Source organism: Antrostomus carolinensis, unplaced genomic scaffold (assembly GCF_000700745.2).
Source record: "Antrostomus carolinensis isolate BGI_N321 unplaced genomic scaffold, ASM70074v2 scaffold16731, whole genome shotgun sequence".
NCBI classification, from domain to species: Eukaryota; Metazoa; Chordata; class Aves; order Caprimulgiformes; family Caprimulgidae; genus Antrostomus; species Antrostomus carolinensis.
Window position 1 is genome coordinate 228 of NW_010292156.1, and position 21,150 is coordinate 21,377.

Consider the following 21,150-nt stretch of genomic DNA (forward strand, 5'->3'; position numbering starts at 1 on the left):
TAAGAAGTTTAGTATGCATTTTCCAATATTAATTACAGCATTTGGTGTGTTAATTTTTGAGCTGCCCTGACCATCAGATGTGTGTGCTGGGTATAACACCATATTGGATCCCTGGTCACCTACGGAATTTCACTTGCTACACCTGCTTATCACCCATCTTTTCTCTTTAGATTCTGAATCAGTTACACTATCCTAAGCCTCCCCATTTTCCTATTTCTCTAGTTCTTTTGCTCTCCTAGATTCTACAAAGTTGATGGCTGCTCCTGGATCACTTACATGTGTTCATGACCATATCTTACAGGACCTTGCAGCATGATTGGTGGTTCTGCTCCTCCTCCCATCTAAGACCAGCGAATACATAACAGAACTGTTTTGCATGTTGGCTTTTTGTCTCCAAAAGAGGCCTGCTCACTTCCTGCAGCAGCCCTTATTGTCTGATTTAAGCTTCTCCAGAAGAGAAGCAACTAGGACTGAAGGTGTCAGTCAGTGAGGAAGAAAAGGCAATGTAAAACTAATGATGTGCAAGTCTTGAACGGTTCTGTCTCTGTCATTGGTTGTAAATGGTTTCCTGTGGAAGTATGTAAGAGCAGAGAAGGTATAATTGCTGTCACCTAATAATACTGTTCTAGTTTCCAGCTATGGTTAGCTACAGGGACTTGATGAGTTGCACGTCACTTCTGTGCGTTTAGGACCCCTCAAGTATTCCTCTTCCTTGTACTTCCTAGATTCCCCTAGAAATCACATCTTAGTATCAGCAACATTCTTTGGCAGCAAGCTACACAAGGTTGCTCTCTGGCATAGAGAATAAATTCCTGGTTTTCATTCTGTACCTGACTCCTGTTTGGTGCCCTGCAGCCTTTATACTGGAATAGACTGTTTAGCCATTCTCGCTCTTCTTGATTTTGTATATTGGTATTCTTTTTCCCCTAAATCATTTACTGTACAGAGTGACAAAGCCTTAATCTACAAGGTTATTCTTCATGGCTTGGATCATCCTTATTACTCTTTGCAGCCTGTATTTAAGATGTGACTGAGTCCCGCATTTATGAAGTGGCATAATTATCCATTTTATTTTCTGTTAATTAGCAATTTCTATTTTTTTTTCTTCTTTGATTGCTACTCAGTATTGAGCTGATGTTCTTGTAGAACTCTGCTCCAAGTTTTCCCCTCAAAAATGAGGGAAAAGAGTCTCCTCTAGACTGAATTTTTAAAATTTGCTTATTTGAATGTCTAGCCTAACAGTTAGGCATTCGTGGATGATAGCTCTGTGTTGAGCATCAGGAAAGTTCATGAGTGCAATTTAATTGCTGTATATGATCGCTTAGTTTTTGAGTAAAATTCACTGGGACAGAAAGAGTGATCATAACTAGAATGGTTTTGAACTTTAAGCTTAATTTTCCTGCCTCTCAGGTGGGTGCTCAAAATTTAGATAAATAGTAGGGTCTAAGTCTTATGGTTTTTGGTGTTTCAGTTGCTTATGGTAATTTTTTGTTTTAATGAGTCTATATGTAATCCTTTTTGTTTCAGGTGAATAAGAGAGAGAGAGAGAGAGATTCTGTTCTAAAATGGTGTTCTTGTGGTTCTCAGTGACTGTGCAAGTAATGTATGTACTGTAGAACAGAGATAATAAATAATTGCCAAACTGGGTGAGAAAATTGATGGCATTGTGTAGCAACTGAAATAAAAAGTCCTTTTTAGGATATAATTTTAAAAATAAGTTCTTAAGGGCTATATGTGGTATTATTACTAAAGTTGGTTTTGACATGTTTAATATATAGCTGTTTTTTAAAAGTCCTATATTGCATGGAAACTTGCCTTGTCCATAATTTAGGAATTTTCCTTCTTGAAAAGAAAAAAATAAACACAGTTCATAAAACACAGTCCTGTTTTAAGTTACTTTTTTTTTTTCAGCAGATGGAATGCAAGCAAAAACAGAAAAGAGAAAATCTTCTCTGAAGAGTGTGAAAAAAGATACAGGAAAATCAGAGAAACTTAAATATAAGCCACTCACTGGGAAGGTGTTTTACCTTGATATTCCATCAAATGTGATCTCTGAAAAAATAGGGAAGGACCTCAAAGAGCTAGGAGGGGTAAGTTAATGAGCAGAGAACTTTATCAAACTACAAGAAAATCTGCACATGTGAAGTGCCTTTTCAATGTTCTTTGTATCTGCATTTTAATGTTATTTGTATTTTATACGTGCTGAGATTTTATTCATGTCTGTTGTAATGTTTAGTATGAACAATTAGCTTATCAACAGATTATTTTGTTTTTTACTAGAAGTTGCTTTGCTAGTTGTAACAAAGGTGTTTATTATAATGATTTGTTTTCAGTTAATCATTTGCTTAAAATCTTATCTAAATTTAATAATTTTCATTGAGGTGACTTTTTTTTGCTGCATCTGACTATATTGAGATATTTACATGTTACAACTAAAGTTGTTCAGCTGAACCTGAAAGAGATTACATGAAGTGTTTTGCATATGCTTAATGAAGGTCAGTAACTTCAGTAAGTACTTCCTGCACTGAGTATGTTTAAATACTCTTTATTTAAATAATAAATTTTATAAGCATCTTGATACTTTTTTTTTTCTTTCCTAATTCTCTCTTCTGTATGGAAGAAACACTTTGATACAAGCAAGTACAGGGTGTCATAGTACCACACGAGCAATGCAATTGCTTAGTCCACTTTAAAGTTGAATATTTTGAATTAGTGTAGAGGAATCTTGGCAGTTAAACCCTTTAACCACAGAAGCAAAAGAGATCTGCTTAAATTACTAGCTTTCTGAATGTTGCTTTGGCAATACTTCTTTTGACCTCAGAGGAGCGCTGAGAAGTTTTATGAAACTGACACTTGTAAATTGAGGTGCTGTCTGAAACTATGGTAGAGGAAGAATAGCAATAGGAAGGTTTCAGGTTAAATGTATCTCTTTACATTTAGCATTAAATGAGTGCACACTATCTTTTGACTTTCTCTCTAAAACAATTTTAGGAATTCATATGTGAAAGGTAAGGTTGCAAATCGAAGACTGAAAAGGAAGTTTTTCTGTTTTATTCTGAGGAGCATATACCTAAATCTGAGGTGCCCAGCACCCTCAAGATCAACTACCATGTATGTTTCACTGTTGCTGTCTGGAGCACACTCAGAAGTGCCTCTCTATGTCCCATTTCTGTAGAAGGTACATACAGCAGAATGGGAAGGCACAGTTTCAAGCTTGCTGCCTGTGTGATTTGTGCTTTCCATACTGATTAGTGGAGAAGAGGAAAAGATCTTAAGCTACGTAAACTGGCAAGAAATAACAAGGCAAATAGTTTATAATCATGCAGCAGTTGGTAATGGAAGACTGAAGGAGCAAAATGGAGGAGAGTAAGTGTAGGATAACCACATATTTTGTCTTGCTGGGTATGAAGATATTATGAATCTACTTAATTCTGCTACGTTTTTGAGAAGCGTTATGAATACTGTGGGTATGAAACATGGTAACTATCCTGAAATTTTAATTTTTCTTCTGATTCTAAACTCAGTGAGTTTATAGCTTCTTGCAAACTGTAAATTACATTTGCATACACATGCATTCAAGTTTAGCTGAACACTTTTATGTGATTTCTGTTACACAGAATTCTATAAACTGATTTTCTTTGAATTATTCTATTTCTCAATGCAGTGTTTGAATTACTCTGTTCAGAAGATTATTACAGCTAGATAGTTCAAAGGATGATAATAATTGAAACAAAGCTCTTCTGACAGAGATAACAAAATTAAGAATTTGAAGTTAGAATTTGTGCTAGTAAAATGCTACTACAGATTAATTGTAATCCAGATCTTCAGAAAATATCTTCTTGTTAATTCAGTGGTTTTTAACTTAACTATTCTGGAAGTTTTGTTACTTTTTAAAGTATGCAGTGTAAAACTGAGATACTGTTTTCTTGTCCTGAAATAATTACTTGCTTTGTATCTTTATATTTAGAGAGTGGAGAGTTTTCTTAGCAAAGATATCAGCTATCTGGTGTCTAATAAAAAGGAGGCAAAATTTTCATCAACTCTTGGTCAGATTTCTCCTGTTCCTAGCCCAGAATCTGCATGTAATGGAGGAAATAGTTCACCTCATCCTAGCAACCGAAAAGATCGACATGATGGAAGTTCATTTAAGATAGCAGATACAGTAAGTTTCTTACTGCAAATCAGGTACAATCCATGGGATATGCTCTTACAACTGATGGCAACAGTTCCTTGGGTGAATGAAGGGGGTTTTTTTATTTGTTTATTTATTTATTTTAACAGGTCAAACATGCTTTTAAACTAGTTCAGGCTAAGTTGTTAAACTTAACTTAAACTAGTTAAGCAAAGTTTTCAAAAACTAATTTAAAAAAGGATCCTTTTTTGCAAATAAACAGACTATACTAAAACTTGTTCTAATTTAGTATACCTGACTTATAATTAAGCATTGACATTGTTACGTTTGACAGGCGGATCAATATGGATAGGCTTTCGACAGCATCCAATGGTTCCTGCCTCTTCAGCAACCCAGCCTGTTAATATCTTGCTGCTGTGATGTTGTTAGTGCAGATATGTACAGAAGCCCTCTGATAGTAGTTCAAGAAAATAATTGAAATAAAACATTATGAATATTAAGGCTTTTTGAGCTCTTTCTTAGAAGATCATATTAATTGCAAGAGTTAATATCTGAATTTGTGTGGGTTTACATGAGGCTTCTTGTATGGGCAAGTCTTGTGTCCTTTCAAAATACAGTTGGAAACAATTGGCTGTACTCTATACGTGGTACTTCTTTAGAAACGTGACTGCAGGCCAGTCTGTGGGCTGGTCTTTACATTGCATAGGTGAGATCACCTCCTTTTGCAAATAACCTGGATAGGTAAAGGCATGCTCATTATGAACAAACAACATACAGTACAAAAGGAGATGCACTGGTGATAGAAAAGATGAGGGTAAGACAAGGGCTATGATTATATTCATGACTGTTAGCTTAATTTAGCACAACTCCAGCTGATGAAATCTTATTTTCCGGCGTGTGCTACTGGCTACTTATTCCCACCATCTTTGTTGTTCCAGCACTAACATTGCTTCAGCCATGCAGTGACCTGCGCTGGTTGAAAATGAGTACTTGTTGATGTCTGATTTTTGTTTGCTTGTCTTTTTGTTTCTCCCCCCTCAGACTGCATCAACCCTCATAGGGAAGATGTGAATTAATAAAAGGTAGCAGTACAGTAAATAAAAGGAGACTATCATAGCTAAAATACATATTTGTTAGCAACAGTGTAAATTGTTTTACCTTTGGTTTTTTGAAATGAGTTCTAACTGGCTGTAAATGTGTTTCTGTTTTAATGCAGGTACGTATGAGTAGAGGAAAATCCTTAGTTGAAAAGGCAATCAAAGAGCAGGTAAGCCAAGTAATGAGTGCATTTGTGACTGAGAAACTATGGTATTCCTCTTCTAGAAAACAAGCAGTAGTAAGAGTGGTCTTAGTAGTCTGAGAGAGAATGCTCAGGCAAAAGTCAAGGGATTGTCCTAAGTGGAATTGTTAGGTCATGCTTCCTGGGTACTTTCTGAAGAATTTAAAGTCTGTGGAGTCTTATGACCAGCATTGTAATTTATCAGGATTGCAAATATAGCTAGCATTTGAGAGGTGCTTGTGAAGTTTATGTATAAATTCACTGTCTTCAAATCTTAGCTACTATAAAAAGTGACGATAGAGAACAGTTCTGGCTTTATGAAAGGTTAAATATATTATTTTGGTGGTGAAGTGCTGTGACACAGAGATAGAAAAGTGAGTTGAGGAGAGCAGTAGTCTTTTGGCAAGCAGCAAAGCATCTGTGCTTTGATCTCAGCTTTCATGTTGTATGTTGTAATAGATTTGTAATTATTTTACATAATCTATCATATATTACTAGAATTATTAATGCAATTTACTGTTTGCAGGACTTAATCCCCTCTGGTAGTATACTATCCAGTGCTTTGAGTTGGGGAGTGAAGATACTTCATATTGATGGTAAATATTTTTGTTTGATGAAGCCTAACTTACACTTGTAGCATTAATTGATTTTTTTATTAATTCAAAATATTAAAAATGACAAATTACTTCAAACATGCAAAAATAAACTCAACTGAGTATAGTTCTCCCTCTTTTTGGCAGATGTTAAGAATTATATTGAACAAAAGAAAAAGGAGCTCTACCTAATCAAAAGAGCAGGCAGTTCTTTTAGAGATGGGGTAAGTGGTGCTCTGCCATTTCTGAAAATGCCCTTTGTTTCATTAACTGAGAAAACACAGGTGTACTAAATATTGCCTACTAAAGTCTTGCTCATGTTCAGTTTTTCACAGACCAGTATGTTTTACAAACTGGTTTAAAAGCCGTCTTTGAAAAATAGAAAGTATTAGCTATACATTTCAGCATTATTAAAAAATAAATTCCATCTTAGCATTGTTTAAATAATGCGTAGACCTTTGCCCTTGCAAAGGATATCTAAGAATCAGAAGTACTGAACTGTCTGAAATTGCCATTCTGCCTGTCTCAAAAATAAAAAATAATTTAAAAAATTGTAGCTTGGTTTTAGTACATTGTAGATTATGGTTAAGTTGCCTTGATAATTTTCCCTATGACACAGTGATTAGAAACCCTTTCCTTTTGATGGACCATTTTGAAGAATCAGTTAACATTTCCTGAAGAAACTGTTTCTGGGAAGTCCATCAGTTGCTCAACTCTGCATGTTTTCCTTCCTAGTTTTTTAAAGAACTAGCATAAAGCATCTTTGAGCTATTTTGCCAATAATATGCAGTTGGCATGTGAAAATCCGAATTTATCTAGATTTAGCGTATGATGTAGTGAGACACTGAAGCTGTTTTAGCTGCTATGAAGCTGTACGATTATGTAGTCTATGCGGGGGTCTGCGATAAGTAAATGGAAGCATGGCATCTAGTGTATGTTATGTTGTTTTGGAATGCAATATTGGCTAATTATTGAGGCCACATTAAATCCTCTGCTAAATTGTCAGTGTATCATTGTTCATGGATAGCAGGGTGAGGTTTTTTTTGCAAGTAGTTTAAAATATGAGTTTGTACCTTTACCAGAATCAATTGCAGCTAACAGCTGACGCTTGAATGCAGACTTTACTCTTTTCTGAAGATAAAAGACTCCTTTTAATTTTAATCTTCATTGCTTAAAAAAAGGCGACCTGTGTAAATCCATTTGAATGTGAGGAATTGTTATTTTACAGCTTGTAGTTAATTAGCATTTATAAAGTGTTGTAAAAATGTTATCTGTATTTAAGAATCAACTTTTAACCATGGCAAGGTATTTGGGAGGAGGAGAGAGAGTAAGTGAATAAATTTTACCTGTGTGAGTTTTTGTTTGGTTTTGATTTTAGGAAAGATCAATTGAAACATCTCAAGGAGAACACTTTTTTTGTGATGGAGAAAGAAATATTCCTTTGGGAAATAAGTCACCATAGTTCTGAAGTACTAATGAGCTTAGGTTCCTGCAAAATTGATCGTGACTGTGTATGAAGTCATGATTAACACAGGGAGACCTTAGTAACTTGAAATAAGCTACAGCTAAGTCTTTATTAAAATGCAGAATAATATTTTATACCTTTTCTCTTTTTTTCAATAGGGAAAACAAGTTATTGCTCCAAAGTCAAGAAGTAAGTGTTTCAGTATTTGTAGTTTTTTGTTCTGCCTTGTATTCTGTACACTTAAAAATGTACTACAGTTCCCATCTGGTCAAGTGTGCTTCTGTATTCTAATTTGTATGTTTAAGAAAAACATGTTGAAAAACTTCATAGAAATCAAAAGTTTGTCAAAACATGTACATAGTAAGTTCTAAAATAATGTCTGCTTATTTATTCAGCTACTGGAGTAACTGGAGTAATGAAGAAAAGTATGTCTCTCAATTTCCTTTTCTCCCCCTTGAGCAGGTAAACTGAAAAATCCGTTTGTCAAGGTGGAAGATGGAAGTTGGTAAGTTTTCTCTTCATGCATTCAATAATGTGGTTCTCAAACTGAGTATTCAGAAACTTTAGTATACCTTGAGGAAGAGGCCTTCAGATTTCAATTTCCTTCAACTTCCTGACTTTGGATGCCAGGCGTACTGTCCTCTTAGATATAAAATTTTCATCTCTGCATGCTCTGGGTAGTTTTTGTGTTTAGGCACTGAATGAGATTGAGCAGATAGTAGGGAATTTTTACAATAGACAATAGAAGTGGAAAGTTAATATGTAGCTGCAGTTTGTAGACCATGAGAGTGGGTTCTTTGAGTTACTTTCTGCCAAGGCCCATATGAATGAATAGGAAACCTGGAGGCTTTGAACCATTGCATCTTTTCCTAGATCCAAATCCTGTAGCCCAGAAGGCCAATAAAACTTTGTACAATAAATTCCAGTCTTGTGGTCCCAACTCAATAACATTCTTCTCCTGCAGAGACTGTTTGGATATAAGGAAAGGGAAGTTGTTACAGTTCAAATCGTCCTTTGAAATTAGGTTTAATTTCCTGCTCAATCGTTTCTTTGTAAAAGGAGGAAAAAGCACAGTTGATCTCATTTCAATATCCACAGTAGCACGAAATCTGATATTTTGAGCCTTTAAAATTTTCACATTTTTCTGGTCCTGTAATTGATCAGAGATCGTTGTGTGAGGAAATACCAGTTTGCCAGAAGTTGAGAGCAATGAATTATTTTAAAAGTGCAGTTCTGCCCAATGTGGTTTGCACCTTTATATTCTTAAGTAACATTTGCTTTATGATGATGCTTATAAGCTCCGAATTTTCTGACCTGATTTCTTTGATACTTTTCTGAATTAAAGAGACATCTAAACCTGGTCTTACACTGTGAGTTGTTGTAATAGGTATGAGGGACATGATAGTGGGGAGAATTGGACAAACACAGTTGTAAATAGAAGAAATTTGTTTATAAATGTGTGAGTTCGATTTCTGAACGTACCTGTGTACCAAACACCTGAAACACTTTCAAAAGTTTATGTAACATGAATAATGATTTTTTTTTTTATGTTTAAATGTTTATGCAACATAAGTAACAGTCAGAATCAGAACAAGATGCTTAACTATCCCTATTATATTTTACAGACTTGCTCTTTTTCTTCTGCCTGAGTAACTTATAATAGTAATTTGGGGAAAAAAAGCCAGACTGAACTCTGGCATCAACATTTCAAATGATTCAGTATGTGAACTTCTGGCATGCCTTATTTTATATGTTTTTAATATATTCAGAGCAGTGGTACAGTTGCTAGTTCTAATGTCTTTCTGAGTACAATGCTGTACAGGAAAATTATCTTTCTGGAAAATGAAAAAGTCGGGTTTTATATTTTGAATGGTGAATTCATTTAAATTGTCCAAAAGGAAGAAAATGCTAAAATGGAGAAAAAAAAAAAATGCCTTGAATGTTAGGAACTGCTATAGCTACTTCTCAGGAACACAGATGCACTATCACCCGAATTGTTCTTAGTTTTACTGGTTACCCAGCTCTCAACAGTAATTAGGCATGAAAGTGATACCCCAGGGAACGTGTTAAGACAGCTATGGAAACTCAAGGCAAATCTATTTTGAGAAAGTACCAAGTTTGTAGGGAGGAAGGAATTACTTATTCTAGGATATTTATCTGCTTAGCATTTACATATAACGCTTAGCATTCTTAGCATTACTTGTGAAAGAGAAACACTTTCTCAGGATTTTTGACCGAATTGTAATTTGTGCTATAAACTCCTTTTTCCATTTCTGATGGTTCTACTGCACTTGTTTTGTCTAATACAGCCACTACCGACCATTTTATCTGCAGTTACCCAGTTTTCCAGTTCTAAACTACTGTGTTCCAAAACCGTATAGTCCATTTGAGGTGGATAAGAAGCATCCTTCTGGTCAAAAGCAAACTCAGTCTAAGCACAGGTTTGTTGAAAACTTGTTATTGAGGTGTGGACAGCGGAAAGGGCAGTTTTCTAAAATAATTCTAAAGTAATTATTCTCTAAAATAATTTTTCTGCTTCTAATTTTCTGTAATATTTAATACTAACAGCCATGTCTCAGCTGATGTATTTGCTGCACTGTAACTGTTGGTGTCTTGTCTATCTTTCTGTACCCTCTTTATTCTGTCTTTAGTCCTTTTTTTGGACATACAGATGCATACATCCAAAAATGTGGCCTTCTGCTATCACTGTGGGTCAGCATAAGATATTTTTTTCCTTTCTGCCACTGCTTTCTTCTTTGTCCTCATCTTGGATGCCACCCAGTAAGTATTTTACAGGAAGTGGATTTCTTAAGGCGACCTCAGGTTTTTGTCAGTATAATGCTAAAGTAGGCAGTTAAAAATTTTTAAAATCGTGATATTCAGTCATAGGGCAAAATCATTGTTGGTAGAGTGCACACTGTTGATAAAGTCTAATTTATATAAATTAGACTCTGCAAATACTGCTTCAGCTATTCAGAGAAGATGCAAACTGCCCAGTAGAATTTTAGTTGGTCTTACAGCGAGTGTTTATGTGATAACATTTTGGCATTTAGGCTCTATTTGAGCACTCCAGGTGCAGTTAGGACTTTAGTAAATCAATTTTTTGACATGAAACTACTTAAAGTACAAAAAAAGAAAAAAGGCAATTATTATTTTCATTTATATAGATTAAAGAATATGATATGTTAAAAATTTCAGCAGTTATGTTTGAATGAATATTCCTATTTAATCTCTTAGGTTGGCACATGCCAAAGAGATATTTAGGTGGGAGATTATTTCATCCTCAGCAGGTAAACGGGAGGAATGTCAGTTTCGGGAGAGAGAAAGGGGAGCGCTTGCTTCTCTATCTTTATCTTTGAGAAAAGCTTGTTGAAGCTAAATTGTCAATTCTCCTTGCTTCTGCATCAGGCAAGACCTGCAGTTCTTATTCAATCTTCAGATGGTAAATGCTGTTGCTTATATCTGCTTTACTGGTTCTCTGTGATTTTTACAGTTCTGAAGAGGGAAGGTGAAAAGGCTAGCATCATAGTAAAAGTACCCTCTTAGGTGGAGCCTGTCCTGTGGAACCCAACAAATGCTGGGGCAGGTGTCACCAATTTAGGCTTGTGAACTGAAAGCAATTGCTGAAAGCAGTGTATGCTTATGCTGAGCAATACATTGCTATGCTTTGTAATTTAGAGATTTCTCAGGACAGGTTTTTTTTTTATGTGAAGTCCTGAGCTTACATCTGTACAGATAGCTGTCAAAGACTGTCGGAGTGATTTTTGTCTAGACAGGGAGATGGCATTATTCATCTGAAGTAAAGAGAAGTAGAGACTGATGGTTTTGCTTTACTGCTAGCATATCATCCTTAAGTGGTTCAATAGTGAATTGCAGCAAACAGTAGCTCTCCCCAGATGGGGACTTTGAAGGTCATGGAGCAGCTATTAAACACCTCTTCATGTTTTAATCTTCATTAAGAACTTGGGGCTCATTTCCTCGTATTTCCATTTAGCCTGTACCTAGAAAAACAGGACAAAATGGCATTTGGTCAGCATATTCAGAAGCTACATATAACCAACACATGTTCTTTATTTTCACAAAAAAAAGAGAGCTCATCTGTTAGACCAAGTGTTTTTGCTGCATATTTTCTTGGCATCAACAATACTTACAGTTGATGAGAAGTTAGAAGATTTTTTTTCTAGTTTTGATTTTATCAAACCTCCTTTTATCAGCTGTGCACAGAGATTTCAATATGTCCTTTGATATGTTGAGAATTGTTTAGGAATTTTGCATTGTTTACTCTGAGTCAGTGATAGTACATCTGTACTAACCTGGATGTTCTGCCCTTCCATATAGTTCCAGTGGGTCTGCCTGTCTTCTTGCAGTAAATTCATTTATTTTCTTTTTAGTTAATGTATATTTTTTCTCTTTGTTATTCCTAAGTATTGACTAACATAATGTACATAGTTTGAGGGGAAATAAAGGGGTTGGGTTTTTTTCCAGTTAAGTGGATAAAGATGAATATACTGTGAAAGGCAAGTATAGAGCTCAGCTCCATATTTGAGACTCATTAATATCTTTTCGGTTAACAGAAACAAAATAAATAGTGACAAGGACTGTGGAACTCCTGTTCAGCTCCCTCAGAAGGACAAAAAAAAGAGAGGATATTGTGAATGTTGCGGGAAGAAATATGAAGATCTGCAAACAGTACGTGAAATGTCAAGTATATACTTTCATAGTCATATCTCTTTAAGTGTAATATCAACAATGATTTCTACTCGCTAGTTTAATGTATTTTTATCTTTAAAGATTTTTATTAATATATCTCCTAAAAAGCACCAAGTGGTATTTTTTTCCCTTATAGAGGCAGCAACCAAGAATTAAAACCTATGTATGATAGCTGAAGGCACTAATAATTTGTTTCAAACACAAACATAAATTAATACTTACTTACTGCTACATATCATACTGTTGCCTTGTATGTTAATATCTGTAGTATTAGATTTGTTTTGTGTTTTTTCTTTAATTGCAGCATCTTGAAAGTGAACAGCACCGAAATTTTGCACAAAGCATACAGTATCACGTTGTTGATGATATAATCTCAAAGCTTGTTTATGAGTTTGTCGAATACAAAGATGATGCAAAAAAAATACAAAGGTAAGTGGCACGTTCTAAATTTTAAATACCCTCTGAGTTAAGATATTGAACATAAAGATACTTAGTTTTAAAGCTCTGGATCTGGTACAGAATGAATTCGTATTTTTCAATCTGAAGTAAATCACCAAATCTGCAATGCAGTTGTACCTGGCAAATCACTTCTATAAAGCAGAAATTGGGGGGAAAACCCTCAAACATTAAAAGCGAAATGGCATCACAGGAACATGAGACTGAAAGGAATTGCCAAAAGGTGTCCTTCAGCTTCAGAAAAGCAGGATCTAATGTACTAAAATGTTGCTGATAGAAGGACAGCAATGTATGGACATCTTGCTCTAATAAATTTCTGACAACTTTAGTAGCCTAAGAACAGCAAATTATATACTGTGCCGTCAATCTGATTTCCTTACCAGTGGAAAAACTTTTCCTAGTCTAATCTTGATCTTCCTGTCTAGTTACTCGTGGAAGTTACTCGTGGAAGGATACCGCAATGCGGGCACTCAAACTGGATCGCCAGCCTGCGGAAGTCTTCCTAGACAGGAAGATCAAGATTAGGAAGACAGGAAGATCTAGATTGCTCTGATTCAAGATTGCTCTGATTTGTTTGCAAATGAGTCAGGAGATAAAGAATAACTTTCTCATTCTTTAAAATAAATAAATAAATTGATAATAAAAAAGGAATATTCTTAGTGAAATCAAAGGAAATGCAAATAGTCAAACAACAGATAGCCTAATGAAGGCAAGCCTTTATTCCTTTTGTGATTTTAAAAATATTGAGTGGTTAGGTTTGAAATACTATATAAAGAAAAACATATAATTATGCTAATTTTGTGTGTATATATATATCATAGAATACATACACATAAGTATACACTTAAGTGTATATGTAAGTATTTATAGTCCCTATATTATATTCGTTAACTTCTTTTGTTCTTAATACCACTGTGAATTGAGATTTACTGAAATTCTAGACTGCTTACTTCATGTATTTTTAAAACAATTTTACAAGATGTAGAAATCAGTAAGAAAACATCAAGTTAAAATATAAGGCACTCTGTTCCTGTAGAAATGGTGTGTTGCTGCCCTAAATATATCTTTCCTGTAAGTGTAAAAACAAAAATTGCTTTGTCCGTTTGGTTGCTTTTCTAGAATCAGTTGCATATGTAGTTATGTTACTCATGTCTCTTCCAAGTGCTTGTTAATAATTTTAAACAATTTCATTGTAGGACAAAATGTAGTACAGGATATTTTTCTCCTATTATTGGAAAGGTAACTAGACCAGATGAGCTGAAAGAACGACTTAAAAAGCAACGCATTTCATTGAAAAGTTACTCGTGGAAGGATACCGCAATGCGGGCACTCAAACTGGATCGCCAGCCAAATTCTGTGCTAATACCTGTCCCTGTTTCTGGATCTGGCTGTTCAATTCTTTATCGTCACCTGTCACAACCTTCAGAACTAAAAAGTAAGTTCAGAAATAATGATGAAAATATTAATACTGATTGCTCCTGTGCTGCAAACTTAAGAGAGACTTTTGTATCATCAAATTTCATACAACCACCCCCTCAGAAAGATGACAAAGCATATACAGAGAACTTGTTTCTAGCTTATGAGCCATTCAGTAAGGAAATACTGGAACCAGAAGTAAATAAAAAGAATTTACAGTGTTTTCAGGAAGGCATGTGTACTTTATATTCTCATATTCAAGTCACAGATTTTGGTGAAAAAGACAAAAGCCTATCGCAGCCAAAACGAAAATTAAATAATGCAGTAGTTCTACCAGCAAAGTGTTTGAAAAAAACAGATGCCAATCCTACGTTTGTCAAGAAACATCGTGATTTATGTGATAATCATCAACAGATGCAGCACAATGTAGGTCTGGAGGCTGAAGTATCTGATACTGCTGTAAACAAAGAACTTAATGAATTGGCTCCCACCACTGCTCATAGTTCACCGTCTGGAAAGCTGCATAGAAAAGTGAAGCTTTGCTTGGGAAGAAATAAAAGAGAAACCTGGAAACAGAATACGGAGTTGTGCGTAAAGGATGCAGATGGACTGTCTGTTCCTGAAGAGAAGAGATGTTCTTGTAGCTCACCAGTGCAGGCCCTACTGGAATTATTTCAGACAAGTGAAATAAACTCAGAATTTGGAGGTTTTTCAGGTTACACTGAGAACAGAGGTTCAACTAGTATAAAAGATATATGGGAAGGGCAGAATACAAATGTTATGTGGCCATTATTTTCCTCTTCATCTTCATCCCCATTTGTTGGATTTTAACACTGCTTTATTTAATGTAATGATTTTAAAATAAACATACAAATTTAAGCTATTTTTCGTGGAAACTTTAATTGCTGTATTATATGTACAGGTGATTTGGTTGTCAAGTTTTTTTTAATGCAAAAACTTTTCTATATGTAAATATGAAAAATAAAACTAAGGTGATGTTTTGGGGTTTTTTTTCTTAAAAGGTACTGCTTTATCGCAACTAGTACAAGTCTCTGACCCCAGATTTGGGGTTAAATTAATTGCTAGGTAGCCAATAAGCATGATGTAGCTGCATTTGGATAGAAAAAATTTCTAAAATCGTTGATTATGGGTATGTTCTAAATAACGTCAAGATAAATAACTGAATGTTCCATTGTAAATAAGGCGTTCCATTACTTACTTACTACTGATGTTTTGTGGAGATTTGGTTGCTTCCCTTCCTAGTCCTTGTGCTGCTGCTTTATTAGAGAATGGGGGGGGTGGGGAGAGGGGAAGTCATTTGCTTTCCTAGTATTTCTTCTGGTGAAATTGTCTCAGCAAGCCTATGTAATCACAAAGAAATAGGATTAGGAAAGCACGTATTATATTTTTTGGCTATTCTGACATAGTTTATTTTTAGACTAAAACTAGCTGTATTGTGTATTTCAGCTAATAGGAAAACAGTAGATGTATAGTTTAATTTTTCTTTTTTGTAAAAAAAAAACAAAAAACCCCCAAAACAACCCCAAAAAACCCCAAGACAACAAAGCAGCAACAGTGACAAAAGGTATTTCAGCTAATAGGAAAGCAGTAGATGTATAGTTTAATTTTTCTTTTTTTTAAAAAAAAACAAACCAAAAAACCCCCAAAACAACCTCAAAAAATCCCAAGACAACAAAGCAGCAACAGTGACAAAAAACCAGCCAGTAGGTTTCTGATTGACTCAGGTAATTTATTTGATTCCACCTGCCCACCCCAGAGTAACCAGCCTGTCTGACTAGCTTACTTAGAGGCAGAGTGAATGGCACAAGTGAGAATTGGGAAGACTTTTTTAATACTTCAGGTCTTTACCAGAACCAATCTCTTTCAGAATTTCCGTATCTGTAAATCAATGCAAGGCATGAGCATAGAATTACAGTAATTGCAAAGCTTTATTAATAAATGTAAGTGCCTTAAGGTCATATAAGAGATCTAACCCAGCAGAAAATACTCTCATTAATTTTTGCATAAATTACTTGCTTGCATTTTTGTCTCTTGCCCACTTGATATTCTCAGACCTGTTCAGTGAGTGTTGTGGTCAAAGTGCTGTCAGTTGTTGCACACTTGTCCTTTCTAGGATGTTTTCTGTGAGGAGTTGGTAAAGCTTCTCAGTGTGCAGGAAGGGGTGAGGAAAATGACACAAAGTTACTTTCCTTTAAAGAGCGTGTGAATGGAAGCTTAATGATTAAAGTAGCTGCTTAGGGAGTTGCTGTCACCTTAAAGGTGGCATTCCTTGTTCCACTAGTGATGTAATTGCCTGTATTTTGGTCTCTCCATCTTCCTGGTCACTTCTGGCTTGCTTTATAGTTTCTTCTGATCTGGGGTGCACATCAAGAAAATTACATAGAAAGCAGTTGCAGAAATGAGCAAAATTAACTTTTTAAAAAGGAGTTGTTCTTTATGTCTAGATATATTTTGCCTGTAATTTACCAATGTATAGTGTTTTAGAAATGTAGTTTTAAAGTAGAATGTTGAAGCAATTACTTTGTCCTTCATTTTGAGTGATGCTTTAATGATAGAAGGATTGCTCTGATGTGATGAAGGCAGTCTATTTTAGGAACAAGTTTGTGTCTGTTTTTCTGTTTGTTTTTTGGTTTAGCATTTGGTTCAGTACTAGTCAAGTGTAAGAAGAACTTGCGTTTTCCTGCTAGCACATTGCAAGGATCTGTCAGTAGGCATCTCTTGTGCATGGTTATTTATATACATAAAGATTATTGCAGTAGTTAAGGGGAGCGGTAGTCGATGCCAGTAAATACTCATTAGATAACCAATGTGTACGTCTTGTATATTATGTGATTAGATGCAATACTAGAATGTTACGTCAACCACCGGGCTCTACTGCGTAGAGGAGATTTAAACACATTGGACTCTGGCTTTAGAATCTTAAGGGGTAAAAAATTCACAGATTTGTCATGTGTTTAAAATATGAAGACTGCTCATTGTGATGCAGAATGAGATGGGAGAGTCACTGCTGCTGGTTGTAAAAAGTACTTCTAGTCTTGATGCAGATTTGGTGTACAGGTCACTGCTCACATGAGTGTGTGCTGGGTCCTCTTTGTATGTAGTGTGTTCAGGTTGCATCACAAGGCACAGTAAACCTATTAACTGTTGCTAAAACAGATTTATTCAGCGTGTTGTATAAGTTTTTTATGCATGTTATCTTTCAAGCTTTAAAAAAAAAAAACCCACAGTTTTTACAAAAATTTGAAAGGGATTATATTACTATCTGAAAAAAATATGGAAGGCTAGTTATTAGAATGTTTGTCTGTCTCTCTGACTTCCTTCCAGAGAAGAGAATAATGAGTATTTTCAAAATACGTGGCAGGGATTCTGAGAAATGTCAGACACTTTAGACAAACACTACCGCAAGTACCTCTGTAGTCACTAGAATAAAGGTTTAGCATTAGAAGTGTGTTTTACCTGTAAGTACTTTTTTGTGATAATTGCATATTATATAATTACAGTTTGAACTCCTTAGGTACATTAATTTCTTCAAATGCACTTCATTTTCTTATTATCCTTCTTTCTGTGAATTTGAGAAGCTGGTATAGGTAGTTCTTGTATTCTGTTCAAAAGCAGTTGTTAATATACTAATTGTTGCTTCCTTTTTGTGGTGGTTAGATAAACTTGGAGCTATATTCCCATGTTGTCTGCAGTGCACACCTGTACACAGTGTGAGATTCAAAATTTTAATGAAGTACCCAAATCTTTAATATTACAAAAAAGTGAAGCCTTTAACATTTGCATAGAACAGACACTACTTCCGTTTAAACTCTGATTGAAGAAAAATGCCCTAGACTTTTAGATTATAGTACTTTACAGCCCAGTGACCATTCCTGTTTCTTTCTCATAGGTGTGGCAAGCACAGTTCTGGGGATGCAAAATGTTTTAGCATAATTTTTAAAATGTTAAAATAGAAGGCATGTGCTTGCACAGACATACCGTTACTGAAGGCCTGTGCAGACACTATGGGTTTGCTACTTCGCTGTACGGGTGAGTGTAACCGCTCTATTCAGACCTGCTTTGTTTCATTACCATGGGAGAGAGCAAAATGCTTTTCAGTAGAAAGTTTTAAAATGGAAACTGTAGCTACACAGTGCAAAGGTGGGATGGCAGTAACAACATCAAAACAAATGGAGGTGTTAGAAATAAAGCATTTGAAGTAGTAGTGTTTTACTTTGGTTACACCTACACCAAGTTCGGTTTGGTATCTTTGTGCGTATGACTTCCCTCCATGGTATGTGTTTATCTGGAACAGAAGCATTGTTTCTCTTCAGGTAAATCAGTAGTGTGGCTGAGGATAGTGTTCCCAAGGGCTGGGAATGCTTCTGTGTCTGTGTGTGCATGTACATACAGATGTACGTATAGATGCTCATATGGGTATGTGGTGATAGTGGGGATTAGTGACTCCAAAACTACACACACGTAAGGATGTTCTGCAGTAATCTCTGAGTTTCAAGCACTCAGGTAAACCCCACACTCAGCGGCAGGATCTTCAAGGAGTGAAGTCTACTGCTCAACATCTGGTTACAGAACACTTGACACAAAGTGGCAGGCAGGTGACTGAAAAGCCGCCCTTCCCAGTTGGAGATGGGGCAAAGTTAGTTACACAACCTGAGGAGCGCTGAGCATGTTAACGTCTGTTCTGTCCTTTGTGTTGCCAATGTGCGTTGAGGTGATTGCACCCACGTTCCACCTCAGGCGTGCAACAAAAGGGCACGCTCGCTCCAGTTATCCAGTCACACTGTGATGGTTCTGTGCTATCTCCTGGCCTATATGACTGCAAGGTAAGTCACTCCTTAGATGCACCTGTGAGGTGTGTGTCTGCCTTCATCCTGCACCCTGAAGAGCCTCAGTTCTGAAGGACTCTGCTGATTTATCTGGTGATGGTATCTATGAAGCTCGTGAGGCAGTCTCTGAGGGCAAGAGTTGTGAAAAAATGGTAGCTGCTCTAACTGATGTCGTTACAGTGGGGTGTGTGGACACTGGGTGAAAACACGAATCCTGTGTTCCTCAGCTGGAGAATCGTGGTGAGCTATATGCTCTGTGTGACCTCTGGGCCATTGGCTGATAAGCACTAAGGGCTGGCAAAAGCTGCCCATGCTGGGTGTTTCTATCACATTCGTAGTTGATAAAACAGTAGCATCAAATCATAGTCTGGCTTGGTCTTACACTGAGACTTCTTATACTTGGGACTTCTACACAAAGGTGGAAGTCACTTCCTTGCCCTAGTTTCATTCTGTAGGTGCTCTGGGATTTTTAAGACATGCAACTATATTAAGAATTATGGGAAATTCCTGAAATAGTAAAGTGTAAAATAAAAGTTAAAGTGTTCATATAATTCTTGGGTGTTTGTAGTTTGTATGTTACTTGTATTATGGCCGGAGGTGTCCTCTTCATCTCTCATCTTTTTTCTGTTGTGTTTCATCTCATGAAAATATTTTTCTGAAAAATAAGTTATTTTCTTTCAAGTGCTTACTGCCACTCAAATTTAGCTGTAACCTCTATATATCTCTAATCCCTGCTCTTGAAAAATGAGGGCAAATTAGTAGCCAATTGATCCAGAGCAATTGTACACCTTATTTACCCAGAATATATGTAGACAGACTAGAAATTTAACGCCAAAATTTATTTCTTAGCATAAGTAGTCCTCTAGACTGTGTAAGGAGATTGTTTATGCTATTAAATGCAAGCGTGAGTAAAGGTAAATGCCATTGGTAATACCAGCTGGTATTAATGTCACCACTGATACCTTTAGCATAGTGAAGGTAAGCGTGAACTGGGTTTGCTAACCAGATTAATGTCTCTGAAGGTGATAGGAGATTAATAACTTCAGTTTTTTTACCGTGTATTCTGTAAATATTACTGTTTGGCTTCTGATAGTCAACAGTATTTGCTTTAGAGAATGCAGCTATCCAAAATAAATGCTGAGCATCCCAAGCATTGCACTGTAAAAAGATTTGGGATGCAAAGTAGGTGTTTCGGTGGAGTCCAATTTCATTCGGGATAAAGAAAGATGCATGAATCTCATTCTGTATCTTGTATTCAGGTTGGTTTAGCTGAGCAGGTATTTAGCTTGTTTCTGAGGTTAATTTTAACTGACTTCCCTGATGTACTTTAGGGGTTACCACAGAAGATCTAACCTGGAAGCTCCTAAGGGAATGCAAGTTGTATATGTTGTAAAACATGCATGAGATCTCTGAATGTTTTTTCCTTTGCTGGTACCCTGCCTTCCAAACCACTTGCCACTGAGCCAAATAATTATTTTTTATTAGAAGGGCAACAAAGCTGGTGAAGGGTCTGGAGAACAAGTCTTATGAGGAGTGGCTGAGTGAACTGGGATTGTTTAGTCTGGAGAAAAGGAGGCTGAGGGGAGACCATATCTTTCTCTACAACTACCTGAAAGGAAGGTGTAGAGAGGTGGGAGTCGGTCTCTTCTCCCAGGTAACAAGTAATAGAACAAGAGGAAACAGCCTCAAGTTGTGCCAGGGGAGGTTCAGATTGGTTATTAGGAAAAACTTCTTCACCTAAAGGGTAGTCAAGCATTGGAACAGACTGCTCGGGGAGGTGGTGGAGTCACCTTCCCTGGTGGTATTCAAAAGACGGGTAGATGAGGTGCTTAGGGACATGGTTTAGAGGTGGAATTTGTAGTATTAGGTTTATGGTTGGCTTTGATGATCTTAAAGGTCTTGTCCAGCCATTATGATTCTAAAAATAAGACCCTTAGTTTTCTTTGTCACCAGATTTTCTGAGAAACTAACAATACTAAATCATACTTGTAGTTATCCAGCCCAATCTCCTTATTCCAAGAGTGGTTCACAGCGATCACAAGAAGTGCAAAAGGAATCCCGTGCAATGAGTAGATATGGAGTAAAATCCCCAAACAAAAAACCCCATATTTGTAAATCTGGAATAAAAAAATAGACAAAGTTGATGGACTTTCATCCAAAACTGGCTGTTCACCACTGCAGGTCTGGATGTTCTCTCAGTCTATTAGAATGTCCTGTCCATCTTGATGCTGAGAATTTTGAAAGATTTCATC

At 36.1% G+C, this 21,150-nt stretch overlaps 1 protein-coding gene across 1 annotated transcript; it reads left to right on the forward strand.

Moving 5' to 3' along the window:
• Window positions 1-1,919: 1,919 nt before the first annotated feature.
• DBF4 (DBF4-CDC7 kinase regulatory subunit) lies at window positions 1,920-14,882 on the forward strand. Its single transcript, XM_029087187.1, has 12 exons — window positions 1,920-2,090; window positions 3,968-4,162; window positions 5,349-5,399; window positions 5,938-6,007; window positions 6,152-6,228; window positions 7,628-7,658; window positions 7,929-7,974; window positions 9,779-9,910; window positions 10,757-10,759; window positions 12,044-12,158; window positions 12,484-12,608; window positions 13,832-14,882. Exons 1-12 carry the CDS (start codon window positions 1,920-1,922, stop codon window positions 14,880-14,882), a joined length of 2,067 nt encoding a protein of 688 aa, XP_028943020.1.
• The last annotated feature ends 6,268 nt before the right edge of the window (window positions 14,883-21,150 follow it).